Below are 24,428 nucleotides of genomic sequence, written 5' to 3'. Positions count from 1 at the left end.
GGTCGAAGATTTGCTTTTACATTTTCGCACAGGATCTATGATTTCTTTTTCATCGACTGGTGTGAGGAAGAAAGAGCTATTGTTTTCATTCCAGAGGTCCGTATCTTCCCCTTTAGTTGTTTCTACGTTTTTAATTTTTTCTGCCAGATCTGGCCCCACATTTACAAAGAATTCATTAAGACCATTAACCACATCTTCTGTATTATTAATAATATTATTTATTTTTGTCCACAAAAACTCAGGGTAACCAGAGCTTTTTGCTCCATTTCTAATGACACTATTTAATACTTTCCATAAACCTTTCATATTATTCTTATTATTCTCTAATATTTTATTATAGTATTATTTTTTACATATCCTCAGAATATGGGTTAATTTATTCTTATATCTTTTATATTTATTTTCTGCTTCTGAAGTTCTATATTTTATGAATTGTCTATATAGTGTATTTTTCTTTTTGCAGGCATTTTTTAGGCCATTAGTGATCCATGCACTGTGAGTTTGTTTGTGTCTCTCTCTGCATTGTTTCACAGGACAGTTTTAGTCATAAAGTGCTTTAAAGGTGTTTAGAAAATTCCTCATAGGTCTTGTCAATATCGTCTCTCTCATATACTACCCTCCAATTCTGCTTTAGTAAGTCATTCTTAAATGCAATTATGTTATCTTCAGTTCTCAATCTTTTGTATTTGAAATGGCTGGCGACTTTCGGTTTCTTAGAACTGCAGTGATAGACAATAAAAACAGGTAAATGATCACTTATGTCACTATATAATAGTCCGCCTACTGTATTGTTTTCCATAATGTTTGTGAATATGTTGTCTATTAATGTAGCAGAATGAGAAGTGATTCTACTAGGTCTGGTAATTTTAGGATACAAACCCATACTGTACAATGTATTGATGAAGTGTTCTGTCATTTTATGCTTATTTGGATTCAACAGGTCAATATTGTAATCCCCACAGGTTAACATAATTTTTTGTAATGATTTAGTAAACATGTTTTCTACCCTATCTGTAAATGTGTCAATACAGGTTCCAGGAGCTCTGTATATACAACTCACAATAACATTTTTAGACTTTTCCATACAAATTTCTACTGTAACACATTCAAACAAATCGTCAACAGCTGTTGTCATGCTCTGTTAAAATGTATTGTGCAAGTTAGGGTGTATAAATTAGGTTAAAAGGTATTGTGCAAGTTAGGGTGTGTAAGTGTAAGTTAGATTAAAACATTTTTACGAGTGGTGCCAAGTTTGAAGTTTGTGGTTTTTTGTGTCTTTAATAAACAGTTACATTCAATAAATCAATAGACATTAATTCAAGAGTAAAATATTTAGGAAAGCAGATGTCAGGTTAGAATAAATACAATGAGATGTAGCCTATAATGAAGTAAAATATCTAAACATAATATGCAAACGATCAAATCCAAAACGTCAATGTACCTAAATCAGGTGCCACACACATTTAAAAATATATAACAGTGTAGGTTTTGTTGTTTGTCTGGATTTATGTATCAGTATTGTCAAGTCACGTAACGTCATGACGTTTACTGTCATATCAGGAAATCGAAAGTTAGTTGTATCCAAAATCAGTTAAATCGAAGCAGCAAGGATATGTAGCTACGCGGGACCAAACTGGGAAAACCGAGAGCTGCTGTGAGCGGTGTAGTTTTGAACCTATCGTTTTACGTAATTCAAGATTGAATTCTGACGTGTTTTAAGATGGAAAGTGCTGTTTATAAACTGAACGAATACGCGAAGAAAACAAGTTTTTTACTTCAATATGAGGACCTTGGCTCTGTTGGCCCAGACCACGATAAAACGTAAGTTTAATAACATTCCTTTTACCCGTGAGTTATGCTTAAGCCTTCCTGTGTAGCTATATTATTCGGTCGGAACGGTAGTGGGAGTAGTTCAATATCAAGATTATTGGACTTCTCACAGACAAAAACAGCTTTTTCTTTAAAGAGGACACATGGTTAATCAGGAAACTCCTTAAAGAATCATTAAACTACTTTTTAGTTGGTCTACATTGGGAAGATACCATAAACTAAATAGAGAATAAAGTATAGGCCTATCAAAGCCCTGCATGTTCATAATACAGTAGGCCTATACTTACACTTTTCACTCACACAGGGATCGGTCATTTTCTGGGCGTGATTATTTCCTCATAATGTGTAACCTTTGTTTATAACAAATGGCCTAAATTATAAAATAACAAATCTTCATTATAAAAAAATCGTAAATGAAATGCACATTATTTGACTTTACTGAGCTTCTTAAGGGGTTGTTGATTTTATAATGTCCCAAGCAGGAAATGTGCGCCCTCAACCCTACCGCAGAGCTGTTGGTGTCCGCACGTGGCGTGGTGGAAGCGTGTGGCGAACTAGGCGCCGATGTTACTGCTGTGGTGCACAGAACTGTGATGTAATGCTGTAATGAGTCTTCTTTCCCCGATATTGTGTATGTGAATTTAGTAGATGTGGTCTTTTTGTCTTTACGGAACGATCGATACGAAGATTTTACATTTCCTGACTGAACATATGGACCAGAAGACTCTCGTTAATTCGACGAAAGTGTCGTGGTCGCCATTTTTCAGGAGAAGTGACTACAGACGGAAACACAAAGATACCTTCCCCCGTCGAGGCGGACGGCTGTGCGGACCTTCCTTGCTCGGCGGAGCGATAGCCGTGCTTTGTGGGGCATTTTAACATTTTGTCTCACGCGAGTTTCAATTTGTATATTTGTTGTTGTGTACCGTTCACACCAAATATATTGCATATGTTATTGTTTTAGACACGTGTGTATTATGTTTTCTGCTGTTTCTCTTTACACAGGACATCGGTGTTAACAGGTCGACGCTGTGTCTAGTGAACGAAATTGCGAGGAGACGAATGAGTACGATTTGTATAAGAACTACTGACGTTTATTCTTGTGGAAATTGGACGCTAGTGCAACACGGATTAGTCCACCACGTAAACCTATTTCTACTACCTTTACACCCCGCCCCGGATATTTTGCCCATTTTTACGTCTCCCTTACAAACATGTCCTCCTTGTTATTTCCAGAACCTCACTTCAACCCTATGCTTACGAGAACTTAACCGTAGGGTCCGGACTCCTCGTCGTTCTGACCTGAAGTGTTCGGGTCTAATTGTCACTTATAATAGAAGGGAGTCAGCCGTGAGCCTCTCAGGAAGAACAAGCTACAAATTAGAGTGACATTCGTTTAGAGCAAACTTTGACCCAATAAAAAATCTCTTCCTCAAACCTGAATTATAAAATTGCAAACTTACAGCAAACCTATTAAGTCTTAGATTGTTCTCAATCCGACGTAAAATTCACCTGATACGGAGTCTCAATGATCTACAACTTACCAAGTAGACTGACTCCTACGGTATGACCTGTAGACAGGATACAGCACATCACAATCTCGTCATCCTTGAAATAGCATGTCATCTCCTGTTGATTAATTACATTAGTCAATTTCGAACAACAGGGGACTCTCAACTTTGATCGGAGAACAGAATAGTCGACATAAAGTTGTCCATTGATCCGTAAATTGTGTCTACTTTTGTACTAACTATGTTTGTAACGTGACGGAACGGTTGTATTGAGTGAGTCGTATAGTCTTAATGTGAAAGTAAGACAGGAACAAAATACAACTGACTACATAAATAAATTACAGAGATGAATAAGATTCTTGATTCTACGACACAGTGTAACATTCGTAATACAACATTCGCTGGAACTCCATACTTTCCACGATATATAAGTCAACAATTATTAATCATAATAACAATAATTATCTCCTGCTATTTATAATAATAACAATAATATATGACTAGACACCTTCAGGACTACTCTTCAGGACAACCCTCTTAGACAAGAGAACGTACACCGCAAGCTGACCATAAGTACTCACTATGTACTTACACTCATTGTATGACTACACGTAGTATGACTATAAGCTGTAGACTCCACGCAGGACAAACGATATGTATGTTCTTCTCTTGTCGGCTGTATTATACGCATTGTACTACACACCGTTCAGAAACATACATGCGAGAGGCTACACGCAGGAGACTAAGTACAGGTCTTCACTCAAAGGTCTACACTCAAGGTCTATACTCGTTGGAGGTCTACGTTTATGCAGGAGAAGAGCTACACGCGGAGACCAAGGGGTGGACTACACGTATTATTGTGACTTCACACGGGACTCACTACAAGTATGATTGACTACACTCAGTGCGTCTACTCGTTCGAGTACGACACGCTTCAGTTACTTCACGCAATGGTCGGGACTCTCACGCGGAGGCTACAAATCAGGATGACTAACGCACTAAACTGGAAATATTTTCCACGCAGAGGATGTATTACACGCCTGGTAGGCTACACGCAGTTAGGTATGACTTACACGCAGGCAGAGACTACACGCAGAGAGTCCCGTAAAAGTTCGTCGTAAAACGAACCGAAGGAAAAAGCAGAAGGGGTGTGGGAGTCCTATCTGAAATGCGTTAAGTCCTGTGGGAGACCCACTTAGACCTCTCATTAATATTAATATCAATAAGTCCGTTTGAACTTATTACAACCACCCCGACCCTACGTAAGTTTAGTCAAACCAAGACGTATTATATTATACATTCGGAAACATTGGTAGGTACAACAATTAACACTCGTTATTATACACCACGGATTGAATGAGATGTTTCCTCATCTCATTCAATCCGTATAACGGGGTAATTTTTCTATACGATGACAAAATTTTACTAGAGTAACTTAACCGATGATAGTCCTCCTTTTATGATAGTCCCTTTATGTCAGTTAATGTTTATATATATACCCATTAGCTAACTACAGCACTAGGAAAGTAATAAAAATAGTTGTATCGGATATTCACGTACAAAAACTGAACAGGCATCCGGTATGAAGAGAGTTCTTTGGGGTTCCCACGTCAAATAAAAGTAACATTCCGTTCAAATAAACATATCGTCGTGGAAAGTTGTGTTCCGTTAAGTTTCACGAAATGTTTTTCCTTTATGTATAATACATATGTATGCAGGAGTATACAATACTGAAATAACTCATAAAATGTTCATTTACTCAAATAACAAGAACTTCTCCAACTNTCAATGGTTCTGCAATTTCTTCAATAATGTGTTTTACTATAATCATATCATGGAGTGGACAGTCCATCGGTTTCCTGCTGAGAACCATGGCCTCAGATATTGATATGATTATAGTAAAACACATTATTGAAGAAATTGCAGAACCATTGACTCATCTCTTTAACTTGTCTTTTCAATCTGGTAAATTCCCAAAGAAAATGAAACTAGCAAAAGTTATACCATTATATAAAACTGGGGATAAACACCATTACACAAATTACAGACCTGTTTCATTGCTCTCTCAGTTTTCCAAGATCCTTGAAAAGCTTTTTACAAAAAGACTTGACAGTTTCATGGAAACACATAATATTTTGGATGACAGTCAATATGGATTCAGGAAAGATTGATCAACATCTATGGCACTAATGGAATTAAGTGAGGAAATAGCAAACTGCATGGACAATAAAAAGCAAGCAGTGGGAATATTTATAGACTTACAAAAAGCATTTGACACCATAGATCACAATATTTTACTGATAAAGCTGTTCATCATATACATCAACGACATTTGCAGAGTATCAAATATATTGAAATGTATTTTATTTGCAGATGACACTAATATTTTTTGTTCCGGTGACAATTTGAAAGAGCTAATGGAAGTGATAACAGCAGAAATTATTAAAGTAAAACATTGGTTTGACACAAACAAATTATCATTAAATATAAGCAAAACAAAGATTATGTTATTTGGAAATCATAAAACAAATCCACAGGTGGAATTAATACTAGATAACATAAACATAGAAAGAGTATATGAAATGAAGTTCCTTGGTGTGGTTTTAGACCACACAATCAGCTGGAAACCTCATATCACACATGTAAAAGCAAAACTGGCTAAAACTATTGCAATAACTCATTGTATACTCTATATAACAGATTGATATTGCCATATCTGATTTACTGTGTGGAGATTTGGGGAAACACGTACAAAACCAATTTACAGCCGTTATGCACAAAATATACAAAAAAGGGCTATAAGAGTTATCAATAATGTTGGATATCTTGAACACACTAATGTATTATTTTTGAAGTCACACATATTGAAGTTCACTGATCTGGTTCATTTAAAACGGCACAAATCATGTACAGAGCCAGACATAATCTACTTCCTAGGAAATTAAAAACATTGTTCGTAGACAGAGAGGGTGGGTATAATTTGAGAGGAAATCTACATTTTAAACAACTCAAGGTCAGAACAACTCTGAGAAGTGAGTATAACAATCTGTGGGGTGATTTTATGGAATGGTTTGGAGCAGGAGTTAAAACAAAGCACAAGCATAATTCAGTTTAAAAGGATGTACTGTACAGAAACACTTTTTTGAAAAACTATGCGAATGAAGAGAGGTGATTGAAGATGAGAAATTATTGTAAATGTATGTATAAATGTAAAGATGTGAGTAGGAATAACTTGCAGAAATTATTTAAAGGATAATCATTGATTAGCAGTAAGTAAGGGGTGGGAATTAATAAGCATTTGCTTCCTCCTGCTCCCTTTCGGACACATATGATTTATTATTATTATTATGAATATTTTTGTTGAATATATAAATATTATTATGAATATTGATAAATACTGTATTCTAACAATATTCTGTTTTTCACATTTATTATTTGTTTTTTTAAATCTGTTCGAAATAAAGATGGAAATTAAAATGAAATGAAAGCTGCTTTATCCACCGTTTAAACAGTAGCGTTACACATGATAAAAACGTGTACGCGCACCGAATATCCGCTGCTGATTACTACCGAATATCCGGAGCCCGAAAAATGGTATTCGGGAATGCCCTAGATGAAAATATCCTAATTATAGACATAATTACAGATATATGACAAGATCTATTCAGTGAACATGTTTCACTTAGTCAGATAGCCAGTATAAAACCTTATTTACGATTTGTATAAATTGCCCAACCCCTGGTTCAATTGCACAAACCTCCATTTGTGAATGTTTTAAAACTTCAGAGAAATACTCAACATCACCTTAATCACCTTTAATGATCATCAGTGATTAGGAGTGTACAGGAGGAACTGTACAAAGATACAAATTGGAATAAAAACGTGGAATTACAGCAACCTTGAAGGGTCCACAAAATGTTTTACAACACATTATCTCAATCTAGATTACATTTCAGGCTGCCTATACTTGAAAGATTCAAGATCATGCAAACAAAAAGTTGTAAGTCCATGTGGGGAAATGATCTTCAATTTGTATTTGGTTGACCTGTTCATCATGCTTACCCGAACTGTTTTATCAATACCCCAGATACATTTTCACACAACGCAGCAATTTGTAATTGGCTTTTTGGCTGGTGGTTGGACACCGGATGTGCCACCCCCTTTGCAACAATCCCAAATATACATTCTTTAATTATGGTGAAGCTTGTTTTTACTCACAGCGTGCTAGAGCTTATCCTAGAAAACCAGTTGGCAAAGGACGAACACTCTCTGGGCAGATTGCCAGTGCATCGTAGGGGCTAACTCAGACAGACAGAGAGTTACTCATTCTCACGTACATACCTGTTAGGTATTAGAGCCCTCAATCCTTTTAAAAGTATGTCTTTGGATAGTGGACAGTATATCCACAACCAAACAATTAAAAGTCCACTGAAGGATAGCAGATTCTAGAGAGCTGCACTTTTTTTTTTAAACTGACAGCTCTACTGAACCATCATGACGTTCTTTAAATATACACATGTATTAAAATAAATACAGAAGGAAGATTTAAACGGAGCCTCTCAGAATCAGACCAACTGCCTGAGTTATATGACTTTTGTTCTTCAGGGACTGCATATAACTTTTATGGATACATCTGGCAAATTAATATGATGGACTCAAGTGCTCGTGATAATGAATGTGCATTTTCCTTTCTTAAATACATTTTTTTATATGGAGATCACAGTCAGTATACGCACAAAGCCTTCCTCTTCACACTTTGATCTTTGACCTCTGGTCTTACAATACATAATGCATTTTCAGAACTATTAAAAGTTGTTAATGATACATTTGGTCACTGGCAGAACTTGGTTCAGGACAGATCATGATCCTGATTTAATACAAAAAGGTTCTGCAGTGACTTACAGTACTAAACACAATGTGATTATCAGCATTTAACTGAACTCAAACTCTTTCCCTATACCCTTGAGCTTATAATGACTGAAAGCTTACCACGATAAGACCAGACTAGGGGCCTCATTTATAAAGGGATATACGCAATGTTTGCGATTTATAAAATACTAACTTGACGGGAAAACGTGCGGTCCTCCACGCAAACTCTAACCCATGCGTACGCAATAAGCACAAAAACGGGAGAGACGAGAAACTGCGACACCGCTGGCAGAAGGAAGAATGGAGAGAAATATGTGGAAATAATACCAAAAATAAAATGTTACCTCTCATTTATCATATATGAAGAATTCATTTTTGATTAAAGCCAATCTTAAAATGATTTAACGAACAGCTGTTTGAGACTCCTCAGTGCACACAAAAACATAACTGGGAGAAATAAATACGGATATGTTATTTAAAACCACCTGGAATATGTTGTGTTAATGTTATGAAATGTTTTCTCATAAATGATGCGGTAAGCAGGAGGACAGAATTACGTCTAAACTGACGCCGTTTTGCATTTCTATAGGTTGTAGATACGAGCATGGTTTTATACATGTTTAATACATGTTTAATCATGTTTTATGCCGTTTGCTAAGACTTGACAAGTCGCTCGTAAAACACAGGAGGTATGGAAACTAAGAGCACCATGGTAAATTGTACAGCTAATATAACACAACACATTAGTTGTATTTCCTTTAACTGGTGGATATAGAGTTGCTGCGCGAGGGGGGGGGTTGAGATGCACAGGCTGCAGTGGAGACGCTGCGCACAGCTGATCGATAGCTGGGACACAAACCACCAAATACAAAAACATAATTCAGATCCAGTCGTCATGACTCCACTCCGGAAGGATTCCCCGATCATTTCTTACAGTTTCTCATCAAGGGGGGGTCTCCTGTCCCCGGTACAAACACACTGCCTGAGGAGGCTATTTTATTTTTGTCATTTACCTTTTTCGGACTACTTATTTATTTATTTTGGTGACGATCCGACCTCCATGCTGCTACTCTGGTTCAAACTGCATCCACCAAACAATATGATTTATCTCGACCTCCCCAAAATAACCAAAATCTGACACGGTGTGAGATGTTTTTTTAGCTGTTCTGTCGTCATTTCCTGCTATCTTCTTCATAAAGTCAGTCAAAATGAATGAATGAATGGGCGTTTCTTTGACTATTTATAGGCAAATATGGGCGTTACGTGAAGCTGCACCGCATTTCGAGTCGATTATGATTTATAAAGGGAAACCGGCGTAGGAAGTGCCATACGCACTTTCCTCGCCGGTACGCAATGTTTAGTGAATGGGAAAGTGGCGAAAAATGTATGGACCTATTTTTCGGATTTCTACTACGTAAGCAACCTTCCCACGTCAATCCTACGCACGGCGTTATACATGAGGCCCCTGGTCTCTTGAGAGCACATCATCTACTAAAAAGCAACTTCCAGCGATTCTGGTGCATTTCTCAAGTGAAGCGCTTCATTCACTTGATAAATCAAATCAAATCAAGTTTTATTTATATAGCACATTTTTAAAACGATTTTTGGTCGAGCCAAAGTGCTGTACATATAATAATTACCTTACAGTAAGGCCACTATACAGTAAATACAGCAGCACAGTTTGTGCAGAATAACAGTATGAGAAAACGACACCCTCTGACCTTAGACCCTCACATCGTACAAGGAATAAAGATTGACTCCAAACAAAGAGAAGCAGAAATAAACAAAACATAATAATTTATTTGTGACAATGTTGATTGCTAGGTACTTATGACGGGCGGAGTGGCAGAGTCCTGTTGAGAGCAGATGATCAGATAATCCTCCAGCGCACTCTGCTGACACCAAGTCCGGAGAGCAGTCACATGGTTCAGGTATGCCAACTCACCGGACATCACATCATCCTTATATTTATTAGGTTTTTGATACAACAATAGGTCTCACGTAACACACCTATTTACAGAGTATATTGATAATATTTATTTGGTTCTGATACTATATTATTGCTCTCAAAAGTGATCAGAAACAGCAAATTATACTAATCACAGTTCAACATCCATCATTATACCTAACATAAGGGAAGTTGTATTAGCATTTGTAATTAATAAACCAATGAAAGTAACTAATTTGGAAACTAGTACTGATCATATATAGCAGTATGGGCATTTAAAATAGTATCTGTCAATTTCTCATTTAGAAATATTTTTGTAAAAAGCATTTTTAAAACCTATTGTTTGGCACCTGGCAGACATGAGTGATAAACATATTTTGATTTCCACGTCCCAACCCCTGCAGACTTAATTTTACATAAACAAATAGTGGCTCTTTTCACTAGAGCTGTCCCCTCTTAGTTGATTAAACTATTAAATGGTTGTTTTAGTCTAAGTCAAATAATATGTATTATGCCCAGTAGCCATTTCCCTACGTTTCTCATTTAGGCCAAATGACTTTAGTCCAAGACACCATTCTAGTCTATTCTTTGTGGCTTAACGATCAACCAATTAAATGAATTCATCAATTTATCGGCCATAATGTTGAAAATCGAATCAATCTACTCCTGCAGAATAATATTTGTCTCCACTGTTTTGGACAGGCTCAGTGGTTTCCAATTTTTAATATTTTCATCTAAAGCTGTAAAATACTCCACAGTCACTGTACCAGTATGTTTTTCTTAAGCAATCCCTTGAGATAAACAAAAAGTCCCAAGCTACAAACATAATCAGCTAACAGCAGGAGCTTCAAACAAACAGACAAACTGTATTTCTCCATATTTTTAAAGATTGGGAAAGATATGAATATGTTGATCCTGCGCATGCAAATGGGTAGAGGAGAAGTGGATTATATTGCAGTTTCTTTGGGTGTTGTGATGCTTTTTTCCTTCATGAAAACGTTGTAATCACTCGAAACTGGTATAACATTTGGGTTAACCAAAGTTCCTGTTCTTTATGAAGAAAAAATCCTTGGCTTTAACACACACCTCTTACTGTCTAAAGGTGTGAGTGCATGTTTCAGGAAGCTGAAATAAGCTTTGTAATAATCTCTGATTTAACATGACAGTCAAAAGCACAGAGAGTTTCTTTAATGCATCAACCTCTTTGAGACAGCATGTGAGAACTCTTGAGTTACTCCCACATGTCATGAGGATTAAGATGTGGATGTGCCCTGAAAGCTTTTCCTAATTCACACCTCTCTCCATTATCCATTAGAACATACATGACTTTAATGGGGACGGGGAAGGCTGTTGAGTTACGTGATTTTCTCTTTTGTCAGAGAAGTTCATTGAATGATTCGTACAAAGTATCAATTAGCAAAGTATGAATAATCTCTCTTATTTCCTCATCTTGAAGAAGGCATTAAGCCAGCTGACAAGTATCATCTGAGTATGGGACAAATCCCCTTTTTCAAACATCATAGAGATGTACCTTTCTGATGGTAGGTGCCCATTTAGGCTCTCATTCTGGTAAAAAGAAAGGGAAATATCAGATCCATTGTATTAGTCAATTTCCCATCTCTGCAGTTCAACAAGAACTCTATATACATTTTGGTCTTTAAATAAGAGATTAAGACACCTTTTCATAATAGGGGATCCTGGTCTGAACATCTAACTACAATCTTTCCAAGATGCTCCTTGAAAAGGGAAATACATTATTATTTCATTACTCCACAAATTGGACCCCATGAGATACAGCTAAGAATTCTTTTGGATCTCCAGGCCCTCTGTACAACACTTCAAAAATATGCTGAATTTATGACATTTCTGTAGTCATGGTATATTACAGATAGGAGGTTTAAATGACAGCTTTCTCTACCCGCATCCTTTGCTGGCATTATTAATGCAGTTTGCGATGTCTTTTAGATGAAGGGGGAGATATATACTACTGGGTCATCTGGTCCCAAAATTCCTGTTGTTTATTTGTCTGCACATAATGTGGGTAAAGTTGTATTTTTGTTTGTAAACACATCAAGTAAAGCAAATTTTTAATATATCATTTCAAGTTTAGGCAACTGAGAAATGTTTGGATAAAGTACACTATGTTGTATTCACAAATTAGTTTAAAATGTAAAAAATGCACAGAGGAGCAAAAGGCAGCTTTGGCACTGATGTACTGCTTTAAGAAAATTGAGAAATTATTAGTGTTGAAAAAACACTGTAGACTGCAGTGCGTTATTTCTTGTGCACACATGGTGTCGCAAGGTGTGGGAAACTCGAGCTATTGCAGTACAACTCATGTCTGAGCATGCCAAGGGCTACAATTTGTCTTGCTCCTCAAAGTGGATCTCTGTTGTGCCAGAATGGGTTGTAATTCATCTCTAGTGTAGTAACAAGGGCAGTCCACCTATTGCAAACAGGCCCTAGTGTGGTACTCCTGCAGATAGACAAAAAAGGTATGAAGGAGCTCTACGGTCTCTTCATATCATGTGACACTGTACTTGTGGATGAAATAGCCTTTGTTTGGCAACTCTGGTCATACTATCAGTTTAAACCACCAAACAACTTGTGCTCGCAACTATTATGTCTCATTATTCTCTTACTTTGGCTGCAGTTAATCATACAATTAATTAAAGGGCCCATGTCATGCTTTTCCGGTTATTACCCGTCCCCTTGTGTGTTATGAAGGTTTTTATGTAAACAGTCTGCAGAGTCAAAAACTCTCAAAGTACACCCTGTAGCGAGTAAAACTGTAACACAGAAAAGACCTGTCTATGCTGCCCCAAAACGCCTCATTGGAGATTTCTCATTTTCCATTGCTTGCTTCCTGGGTTCTGTGACATGTGAACACCCAAATCAACAACAAATGACCAGATTGGCCCAAATGGACCAATCCGCGGAGCACCTAACACCAGGATCCCTTGGCTAACTAACAGGGAGTCCCATTGACTTGGGACTCCCTGAACGCTGGTAATAAACGAGTTGGGATCGCGGAGAAATGCTCACCGCAGACCCATTCTCACAGCGTTATAAACCTTTTTCTTACTCAAATCAAGCCACACTTGTTGTTTTTACTTAGGCTGTGAGTGTTTGTGAGTGCTCAGGATGAGTTTCGCTTGTTCTCGCTGTATCGCCGACCCGGAAACCTGTCCGCTCCTCGCAGCAGCTTGCAGCAGCTCGCAGCTGCGGCGAGCAGCAACGAGCCTCACAACGTCCCGACCAATCAGAGCACACTGGGTTCACAGGGAGGGGGGGGCAGGAGTTCCAACAAGCCGTTTAGGACATAGAGTGAATACACATACTATACAGAGATGCTGTATGAGAAACCAATGTGAGTTTGGAAAATTGCACAATATAAATCTATTCTAGTATACCTCAACAAAGGAAATATGATCAGTAGAAATGGCCATGACATGGGACCTTTAAGATAAATGACTCTCCAGGCCTGTTTAAAAAGTGGAGCATTACAATACCTCACAATATTTGGTTAATCTCATTAGAGGTGATTGTGACTACAAAAACCTGCATAAATTAAGAGCAGGTCTAGTATACGGCAAGAATATTCATTCTCTTCACAACACTGCTGAAGAGCTTCACTGGCCACATTATAACCAAACGCTGACCGCCAGTAATTCTGGGCTCCCAAAAGACACCCTGACAAAAGTAGTGATCCCTGGTATTAGAGACCCTTAGCTCCAGGCCCCCTGCATTATTCCACACACAGCAACAGCAGATGTCCCCTGGCTCTGCTCACCCACATCAGTTCATTAAACAAAATACCTATTCTGATATAAGTTCAGCACCATCAGGCTAAAGGTATTTATAAAGCCTTTACCTTCACCTTACCTGACATCATCCACATCCTTCATAAGCTGGCACGAGGAAGTTGGGACTTTGCTGAATTTCAAAACTTGAGAAAGTGTTGTATTCCTAAACTACCCTATCTGTGAACATGTGTGACTTTTAATTGTATCGATTGTGGTTTACTCTCACATATCCAGGAGTGGGCCTACTTATATTAGCATTGCATAATAGAATACTCGTTTGCACAGAGGTTAAAATAGTGTTTGCCAACATTACATTCAATTGTTGCCACTGAACAGTATTCTCTTTACAAAAAGTGGGGGGGGGGACTTACCAGATTCAGCACCGTTTCAACAATATCCCTGTTGTTAACCTCTCCAACCTGGATCAGTCCGATGACAACAGCAAATTTCATTTTGATATTCCGGATTGGAACAGATGGATTGATAACCCCAGCCGGGAACACCACTGAACCTGAGCCGGACATCATCGTTGTCTTCCCGGCGGCAGCGGAGACTGCAGCTGCGTGCTGCCTGTGACCTGGAGGAGGTTGTCGGTCCGAGAGAGACATCGAGCCGGGCATTGTCACCGGTCTCTCGCTTGTCATGTCCACCCAAGCCGGGTGGTTATAAACCGGTCACACGCTATCTCCTTGCAATAAATCCAATCACTGCTCTGGAGATCCAAAATAAATGAAAGAGAGGAACACTCGCGAAACCGCGGAAAACAAAAACAAAACAGAAGCAAGAAATCACTGTCAGTTCATTCCAATCCGGAGAGTACCGGTACGAGAGTCCGTTGTGTTGTAGGTACCAGCCGGTAAACTGAGCAGACTAACCCGCGCTGTGTATGTGAGAGTGCCGCTCTCTCACTGCGCGTCTCCGTGTCTGTGCTGCTGTCACCGCCATGTTGCCGCCCCCTGCCTGCGGTTCAACACGCCTGCGCTGCGCTGAGATGATGGAGCTTGAGAGCCGAGCAGGTCAGCCGCTTCCCATGCACCGAACAGGCGGGACCAGCAGAGTGCGGAGTGCTACCCGGAGTTAATAGCGTGACAATTTAGTAAAAGTTTGCCATGCCAAGCCAAAAGAAAACAGTGGGTGTAAATTGTCTTCTATCCATTTTATAAAGTTATATTGTCCGTTGGTTTAACCAGTGCGGTTACCAGTGAAAGTTAAACGTAAAACAGTCCATATTTGTTCAAGTCGGTTACGCTTTATCACATGAGTGTAGCTTCCTTTAACATTCCCGAACAAAGATGCAAATCGGAAGTTACCTGACTTGTATTTCTGGCCTGAACCATGGCCTGAACGCAAAAAAGCCAATATACATTGAAAATTGCATAAAAGCATAACAAGCATGTTCTGGATAAATAAAGATATATTTTCAAAATGTTACATTTCAATAGAGATCTATCGCTACAAGAAACTCAAAGGTACCTAATACAATTAATTGCGGCCTTCTGTGTGGATGCCCAAGTGAGCTGGCACACATAAATGCAAAGACTAATTTATACTAACGGTGCTTTAAAGCTCAAGAGTCTCCAAAGGTTCCAAGGTCTCCAAAATTCAAATGAAAGTAAACCTCGAATCAAAACAGAAATTATCAAAAAATATGTTATAAATGTGTCATTATGATGCCGTCGTAGGATACAACATTAAGACGACCTAATGTCATTTTCGGTGTTAGAAATAGCCTACTAGCCTTGCCAAAGGTTAAGATTAGATCTGTGTTGTAGGGCCATGTCAAATATTCTAACGCGGATATGAACATCAAGACTTTCAGGCAATATTTTTGAAATGCATGAATGCACACATAGAAACATCTGACCTGAATTATCATCATCATCCCACAATTTATTTCTCTCTTACAGGGTGTGCTTGTTTGGTTTCATTTTCAGTTTTGGATTCAGGTCCATTTCCTGGATTAGACTATGAGGCACAAAGGTGACCCTGGATAGTCATATGCAAAGCAATACAACAAATCCTATTACAATGAGATTAATTCCCTTGGTCAATTCTTCTTTCATGGTCCTGGTGAGTTAATAGTAGTGTCTGCTACAGATCACATTGAACTGGTTTTTAACCAGTCTTTAATCATAGACAGGTATAATAATATTATTTGTTGTATCTATGTTTGCAACAATCACTTGTGACCATTCATGCTTCCATTGCTTAATGTTATATTAATTACATGTTTCAAGTTATTTATTCAGTTGAATAATGTGCTGCCAAAGCATTAGCATAGATGCATTGCCTATATGGTGTTTTATAGTAAAAAGTATGCATTTTACTGCCCTTTGACTCAATATTTTTAAATGTTTATGTTTATAATTAGATAAAGCAGGTAATGTCTCATTTATGTTTGCCAAATTGATATAGACACATATTTATAGTCCATAATAATACATAATGACAAAAAGCCACCATGTTCCAGTGGTTATATAAAAGACACACTGACAGCTTGGCAACAATCCTGTCCATCGTCCTGAGTGACAGCCAGAAGCTGAGCTTGCATTTCATGACCTCATTAAGCTGATGTGTGTCAGCATGTCTTCAATATGTCTCAAGCCAAGGTATAATGTTTGGCTGCATACAGCTGTACCGATCATGTTTATTTTTTTTCCAGTTTAAAGCTAGATCGAATTTACGGCAACGTACATAAAAAACATGGTCACAATGATGTCAAATATTCTGCTGATAAAAAACGGCCACCTAGTGGACACAAATGTCAATCAACCAAATGTGTCAACCCATGGTCTTTTAAAATAAGGCCAGACAAAATTATCTGCAGACTTCATTTGGTTTAGCTTTTGAATAACTGATATGTTAGCATACAAATTAATTGAAAGCTCCAATAAGGTGTTAATGTAAATTCATTAAACCATGTCCATGTAAATCCTTCAAATGTCCAGTAGAGGTCGCTCTCATCCCACATGAACAAGAATGTTGTTTGTGGAGGACAAGTCAGTGGTACGAGTAATACTCAGCCTGACTGACACCGTTTGTGTCAATTGACCATGCTAGGTATTTGTTTTATTGTATTTTGTGTTGTCTTTTCAAAGTGAAAGAGAGAGGAAGAATCAGTGTATAAAAACATTTTATAATTTTGATAGTTTTATTATAAAAGGATGTCTTTTGTACATGACTGCACAATCCAGTATCCTTAAGCAGGTATGAACAAGTCAAACCTTAAGTCATTCTTTTTACAACCACCTGGGGGTCAGAGTTCAATAAAATTAGACCCATTCCAAAATGGCAATACTGAGGCAAAGTAAAACCAGCTTACAATTTGTACCATGTGTACTACAGAAAGCTTGACACAGTGAAAAAATCAATATATAGGATATTAACATATATACTATTTATCCCTTCACATATATACAATATATACATCTAGCTTGCATGTACAGTATATTCACACACATATTTACAGTCGCTGGAGTCTACATCAAAATAATTATAGCTTTAAATCTGAAAAGAATAACATATACATGCTTCCCAGAAGCGTTTAAGGAGCTTGAATGTCCTAGACATTGTAGATTAAAGTAGCAGTAATACAATATTATTAAAGATAATAATTATCATAATAAACAGGTTAAGCAACATTAATGTAAATAAAATCCTAAAGCTAAGGACATTGGCAGGATGATTATTTTCCCATTGAGTAATTATGCTCAGCACCTATAAGATGTCCTCTTTTGTCATTGTGCAAGTACAGAGGAGCTGAAATTTATTTTCAGAGCGTTTTTACTTCTGTGCTTAAGTTCTGGGGTCCTGTCTATGCTTTGTGTCTGCATGTAAGCAATGACTCAAAGGCTCAATCTTGATCTCAAGGCTGAGCAGACACACTTGGCAAAGAGTTTCAGATTTTGGTCTCCGGGCCATCTGCGATTAGTGGCTGAAAGGAGTTGCGTATCCGGGCAGCTTCTGCGGCACAAAGGTGACCAAAGGCTTTGTTGTACCAGTCTGGAGTCCTTCCTCTGAAACAAAAAACAGTACATTTAATATACTATATTTTGAAAGGAGCTTCAATGATAATAATTGATTAAATTATTATCTTAAAAATGCCAATATCACACGTAGAAATGTATAGGTATACTTTTCAAGTATTAAAGAGGCCCCATTTGCTTCTTGGGGTTTTCTCTTTCCTGTAGTTTGTCCTGAATCAAATTGATTGGAGTTCTTTGTTTACTTTACATTATGTAACACTAGCACTTCTATTGGCTAGCACTCCAACACATTGCACTTGGTTTGCTAAGGGTCAGGACATTTCTGACAAATCTCTAAGTGGTTGATCAGCTAACCATCGGTGCAGACTGGGCTCTGGTTTCAGACAGAGGGTGAAAAGAGGTGCTGTAGCATAGGCAGTATTAGGCAAATAAAGCACTTTTTGAACAATAAAGCATGTAAACATGTCACAGTAGAAGCACTAAATATAAACCTGAAAATGAGTGTAATTTGTCCTCTTTAAAAGCAAAAAACCTTGAAGTTATTGACATTGTATATCTCATTAAGATTTTTGTGGGACTCACTTCAAGTCCACTCTGCAGATGTGAGTGAGCCTCGACTTTCCTGAGCCGCAGGGCTCCAGCAAATAGTTGGACTCCAGTACTATAGCGCGTACTCCTCCCACAGGCGGACAATCCTCATGCTCTATAGACACAGAAACCAGGGAGCAGGCACCTTTGGGCAAGTCTGTCCTCCAAGACCTTGAATAAACATAAAGAGATTGAGTATGTGGCCTAAGAGAAAAACAAATTATAGCATTTCACTAAAGAAAATATATATTTTGCTTTGAGTTTCTTTTTTTATTTACCACTCACCTAAGTACTACGAAGTCCCTGCTGGGATGAGGGGGCATGCGGTTGAGGACATACTGAAATACTTCTGTCTGCTTGTCCAGTGTCTCACACACTTTCCACTGCAGCAGGTCCACATCCCATAGGTGGCGCTCTCGTAGCACACGGTTCAAGACTACAGATGGTGGGGCTTCCACCTCCACAGACACTCGCCAGCGTCTCAAAGGGTTCCCATCTCCCACCTGGAGAAACACGAGAAAACTTTTTTTTTTTTATTTGCACACATATATGCATGAAATATGAAAGAAAATAACAGGAGAGGTCATGAAGACACAGGCTTACAAAACAGTCCCCCCCTCAATCGACTAAGCTAGCATCATTTAGAAAAATAAAACAAATGCTAAATGACAACAAGAATGTAATGTAAGAAATGTAAACAAGAAGTGAAAACTAATAATGCAAATAATGACTGATTCATTAAACTTAATATAAATCTGATGATAAATTAATACTAAAAATGTATAAGGTCATAGAGTTTTTAATAACTTGAAAATATGTGTTTGCATTATTTATGATAATTATTAACTTGTTACTTGTAAAAAGAGATATCAATATTCATTTGAGGTTTAATAAACATCATGAACTCTATAATGGGTAGAGCACCAACCTTCTTATAGGAGAGCTCTGTGTTATCAGAGCTGCTGCAGGACACCCAGTATTTGGACTTTTCCCGGGCCTCTTTGATCTGGTTCTGAAGCCTCCCCTCCATGTGAGTGTGGTACGTTCCATCCTGATCCTCCAGATGCTTGCACAGCTCCTCAATTGTTGGTGCATGTAAGTCAGCCTCCACATATGAATTACGCGACTGAGTAACCATCTCATGAGGGATCTAATGGGTGTATAAAAGCATGCGGTAAGATTCAAAGCAAACATACACAGAGGGAGGCCTGGGGATATTGCATCCAGGCTTGAAATTCTTGAATCATTACAACTACAGGTTCTTGTACCTCAAAGAGACGGTTGCACTCTACTATCATATGAGCGAGGCCCTGTGTTGCTGCTAAGTTTTCATTCAGATCCTTCTGGTCTGGTCTGCCAGTGGCATACTTCTTCCGCATGGCCCTGGGGATTTCGGGGAGACAGAAAGCTTATTAGGCCAGTAGAGTCCACAGGTCAAAGTCCCCACCAAATGCAGTATATAAACTCTTCCTCCGCTCTGCAGGAAACCCCTTTGATCCTTTTAACAACAATTTCAACATGATAAATGAGAGCTTTGCTTTGTTTGTACACAGCATGGTCTCATAAAACATGGAGTTTCAAAAAAGTGCCATGGCCTTTTAAAAATCGTCCCAGAAAGAGAGCAATCTACTGCGCCCCTGAGGGTTGAGCAGACTCTGTAACCCATTTTTATGTGTATCTTTATGGAGTAATAGGTGAAGATAATCATGCAGGAATTAATAGAAAGCATGCATGTCTTGTTTACTAGTTTTTTAAGGAACAGAATGGCATGCAATGCTCCCCCTACAAAATACAAGAAAAATTACCTTGGTGAGAGATTATCTTTCTTGAGTATATTGAGATGGAAGAGGGAGGGGGCCAGACACACAGCAATGTTCATGGGTGTCATCTGGTTCTCCTCCACAGAGGATGTCACATCGCTGAGGAAACAGAGCAGTGTCTGCAGCACCTCCCGGTTTTCATCTGACATTAACATGATGGCTGCCTGGACGGCTTGCAGCCTTTGGTCCTTCGGTACATCTGCACATATGAGAAAATTGATTTATATCATCTCTTATACAGTATATATCCTATATCTTAAAGGTGACCTATCATGCAAAATGCACTATTGTACGTCTTTTATACATGAATATGTGTCCCTGGTGTTCCAGGGAACTCACCAAGTGTCAGAAAACACAACCCTCTCTATTTTCCTCCATACCCAAATCTCTTAAAAAGGGGCTGCAACGGATCTGATACAGACTGACCCAGATTTGAACACTTCTATGACGTCACAGAAGTGGCGCTACGGCTATTGGGCCAACTCCACCAATCAGGAGGAGACAGCCACGGACATTGCGGTTGGAAAACGCTGGAGACGCTGTAGTACATATGCCAGGCCTGTAGATGGTGCTGTTCTCACAGAATCAGCCCATGCAAAGACAGTGTTAAATTGAGGAATGAGAATGGCTAAAATGCATGATCTGTTTGGTATTTTGAAAAATAAAAAGTATAAATATGCCTTATATAGGCATGGTCCTATACTATATTATTCAAATATAGCATGATAGGTCTACTTTAAGTAATACAAGAGGGAATAGGTGCAAATCCACACTGCTCTCCGGATTTAAAGAAAACCAAGTAAGACACTAACTTTTAAATCTGACACATGACGAGAGCACGGACAGGTTCATGTCCTTACATTGGTAGATATGGAGAAAGGTCTCCCCCAGCTTGCTGGTGAGCAAAGGCTCAGGTAGATCCCTGAAGAACTGCTTCACCATGTCAGCCACATCGTAGGCAGACTGATCCTCATAGTTCACATTGTCTGGAGAATTCTCATTCATCTGCCTGAGCGCTTGAATTCGAGACTTCACCCCTGATTTACGGAACAGACCCACCTGCAAGCAAAACAGACGTGTTAACTTGACAGCTGGCAGCAGTATTCGCTCACTGACAATTGTATCTGCTTACAATTTGTGTAATAATCTTTTGGAAAACTTCCACCGCATTATACACAGTATAGATAAGTAGACAAAGTCAATCATTTGTTACTTTACATGTGAAAATTCAAGTACTTTGTCATACCTGGTCAAGACACTGGCTCCTCAGGTACCGCAGGGCCTGCTGCAGGCCGAGGGGCAGCGGTTGCCCAGAACGCTGCACATGCACTATGAGAGGCACGCCGAACACATTCTTATCCTTATAGTCTGGTACCTTCATTCTCTTCATAAACTTTGGCACGGACCTAGAAAAGATATGAAGAAAAATACATTTATTTAAAATAAAATAGTATTAAGAGCTTGTATACCAAAAGGGAATATGGTTCCAGTAATTCATTAAGGCCTGCTCATACCATAGTACACAAAGAAAGATGTGTACTGTACTAATAAAATAATTAGAGAAAAAACCTACATACAAAATGAGGTAAATGATGTAAAATGTGCTTTCACTGATAAAGAAAAATGTAATCAATCCATAAAAAGTGGATGTTAGAATTAGACTTACCAGGTCCAGCCGTGCTTGTTGGACATGGAGTACTTCTCCATGATTGCAGTAAGGCGCAGCAGAGAAAACTTCTGCAACAAACTGAGCTGGCCTGCTGACTGGTTGGTGATCTGCAGGGACGCCACTGAGTGACTTAGGCGATTAGATATCTGAAAGCTGGGCCACCGTAACCTGATGCCAGGAAAAATTAAACAGCAAAAATATTTAAGATAAGATTTCAATACAATCTTAGTATTGTTTCAAATATTTCAATACTTTTAACACCATTAGTCTTACCGATTAGGTCTTGTGAGTGAAGCCCCTACTCCTGAGTCCCTCCTCTCCCTGAGGACAGTTGATTCGGTCTCAGCAAGTGATACTCTGTCTCTGTCACCGTAACTAGGTGCAGTCTGGCTTTCTGCGACTGAATTTCCCTCAAAGTCCAATGTGATCTGACTGGAGGACTGTTGACCTGCTTCATGTTCCTTCTTGCTGTCCACCTGTGACAGTCCTTCTCCCACAGGCAACACATTTTTGGACCAGTGGTCCACTATCTGCTGTAGACCGTTGACATGCAGCAAGATGTCGTCTAGATGAGGAAACAGGTCTTCCTTCTCCAGGTCTATCAGGTCTCCAGTGCTGGCGTACAGATGTGAGCCAGGAACATTATCATACACACTGATGCGGCTGCCTCTGGAGCAGCACTGTGTGACAGGTCTGGATTCCTTCCTACATGAGATCAGTGGGGAGTCGAGGTGCATGCTGCCTCTGTGCCAGTTGATAGACGCCCCATTGGTTGGGGACAGGCTCTCTATGGACAGTGCTTTGGGGAAGGTACCTGGCTTGTGGTCTTTGGGAATGTGGACAACCAGGTCCTCATAAGAGCAGAACTCATTCCTACGGTTTTGTTCAGCAACTTTATTCACTTGGGTGCCTGAGAAGATGTCTAAGTCCTCTAAATACATGCCACTTCGCTTGTGGTCAGCCCGGTGAGGTTTACGCTCTTTTAGGCTGGGTGTACTGACAGCGCTGCCACTAGAGTGGCTGCTACCCTCACTACTGGACTGGGACGGCTGAACTTTGTTGGGCGGTAATTCTGGAGCTTCAGCATCTCCATTAATGATCTCGACACACTGCAGGGTCTTCAGTGCCTGGGCCTCCTGCTGTAGCACTGGAGAGCCGATTACCAATGACTTACGACCCCTTCCCAGTGTTCCTTTGGATCGCAGTGTCTCCATGCGCTTCAAGAAGTCTTTGGCACGGGTGTGGCTTATCTTGCCATGCTTATTAGGTAGTGAGCCGTAGTGGGCAATTTCTTTGGGGATGTGAGGCATTGTGAGAGAAGTAGAGTCTGGCATTGCTGCAGAATCCGAGCCGGTGCGGTTGGAGCAGTCAGAGTCCTCTGTGCTGAGGCCTCTGTGGCCGCTGCCCCCGCTGCTCTCACTGTGCAGGGAGGAGATCTCTGGCTCGCTGAGGTCAGTCAGAACACTCTCGCTGCTGGTGGTGGTTCTCAGAGGCAGGCCGTCGCTTGAGGGCTGACCCTCTCCCAGCAGACAGTCAGTGTCCTGTAGCCTGGACCAACGCCGGCTGCTCCACTCAAAGGTCCATTTGTCACTGATAGCAAACAGGTCTTCTTCATCAGAGTCTTCACTCTGAGGAGAGACATAGCATTAATTACTCTGACCTACATGATTTAATTTGGTATTTTACACTTCTTTGTAGTTGTGTTTCTTTTTAGGTAGTTACCCAATTAAATAAAAACAAAAACAAATGAATTAAAGAGAACATGCGCACAAAATAATTAAAATAATATTAACCTATATTCTTTAACATTTTTAAAAAGGGTTAGGGTTAGTTGAATGTATTGTTCACAACATCAGCTGACTACAGTATGCAAGGTAAGGAATAATGTATACAGTGAAACATAACGCAGATCATCTGATCCACAATGAACAGCTAAATAGGAAATGCAGGAAATGACTGGAGGATGTATCTGCTATGAAGTAATAACATTATACAATCAACCAACAGTGACAAAGCACCGGACAAATGATTCCCTTGACTTAAAGACTTTTCCATTATTAGACCAAGGCAAGAAAAATATCATTAATATATGCCAGCAGGCTACAATCCAAAGTGGGGAGAGATACAAATCCCTCTGAAAAGGTATGAACACAACAATGGTACAATCTTGAATATCAGTGTTGGATGAAAAGCTGAAACCAGATTCCATTTGTGTGGTAAAGTATATTCATAACTTAAGAAAAAACGATTTTGTTATGAAGGCATTGGCATTTGTATTCTATTTCTTACAAATGACAATTGTGATATTTTAGTCAAGGAAAAAAGCTTTCCAAGATGTAAAAAAACCCTCAGGGGTAAGAGTTATAATTACACACACACACACACACACACACACACACAC

At 39.1% G+C, this 24,428-nt stretch overlaps 2 protein-coding genes across 5 annotated transcripts in view; both read right to left on the bottom strand.

Annotated features, from left to right (window-relative positions):
• Positions 1 to 14,584, bottom strand: part of stxbp1a (syntaxin binding protein 1a) — a 682,465-nt gene extending 667,881 nt beyond the window's left edge. Inside the window, 1 exon segment of the mRNA XM_010796628.1 lies at positions 14,336 to 14,584. Coding sequence (XP_010794930.1) covers positions 14,336 to 14,584 — 249 coding nt within the window.
• A 2,517-nt stretch (positions 14,585 to 17,101) lies between these two features.
• stard13b (StAR related lipid transfer domain containing 13b) overlaps positions 17,102 to 24,428 on the bottom strand; it is an 80,938-nt gene continuing 73,611 nt past the window's right edge. For all 4 annotated transcript variants that reach the window (XM_010796043.1, XM_010796045.1, XM_010796044.1 and 1 more), the window contains 10 exons: positions 22,301 to 23,655; positions 22,025 to 22,195; positions 21,605 to 21,764; positions 21,219 to 21,417; positions 20,344 to 20,557; positions 19,807 to 19,921; positions 19,467 to 19,688; positions 18,824 to 19,041; positions 18,533 to 18,709; positions 17,102 to 17,980 (listed from right to left, as the gene is read on the bottom strand). In XM_010796043.1, coding sequence (XP_010794345.1) covers positions 17,863 to 17,980; positions 18,533 to 18,709; positions 18,824 to 19,041; positions 19,467 to 19,688; positions 19,807 to 19,921; positions 20,344 to 20,557; positions 21,219 to 21,417; positions 21,605 to 21,764; positions 22,025 to 22,195; positions 22,301 to 23,655 — 2,949 coding nt within the window. In that variant the 3' untranslated portion in view covers positions 17,102 to 17,862. The remainder of the gene's footprint in view (positions 17,981 to 18,532; positions 18,710 to 18,823; positions 19,042 to 19,466; positions 19,689 to 19,806; positions 19,922 to 20,343; positions 20,558 to 21,218; positions 21,418 to 21,604; positions 21,765 to 22,024; positions 22,196 to 22,300; positions 23,656 to 24,428) is intronic.

This window comes from Notothenia coriiceps, unplaced genomic scaffold (assembly GCF_000735185.1).
Source record: "Notothenia coriiceps isolate Sejong01 unplaced genomic scaffold, NC01 NC01_scaffold00037250, whole genome shotgun sequence".
Classification (NCBI taxonomy): Eukaryota; Metazoa; Chordata; class Actinopteri; order Perciformes; family Nototheniidae; genus Notothenia; species Notothenia coriiceps.
Note: the sequence above shows the minus strand (reverse complement) of the source record. Positions and strands in the feature narration are given on the sequence as shown.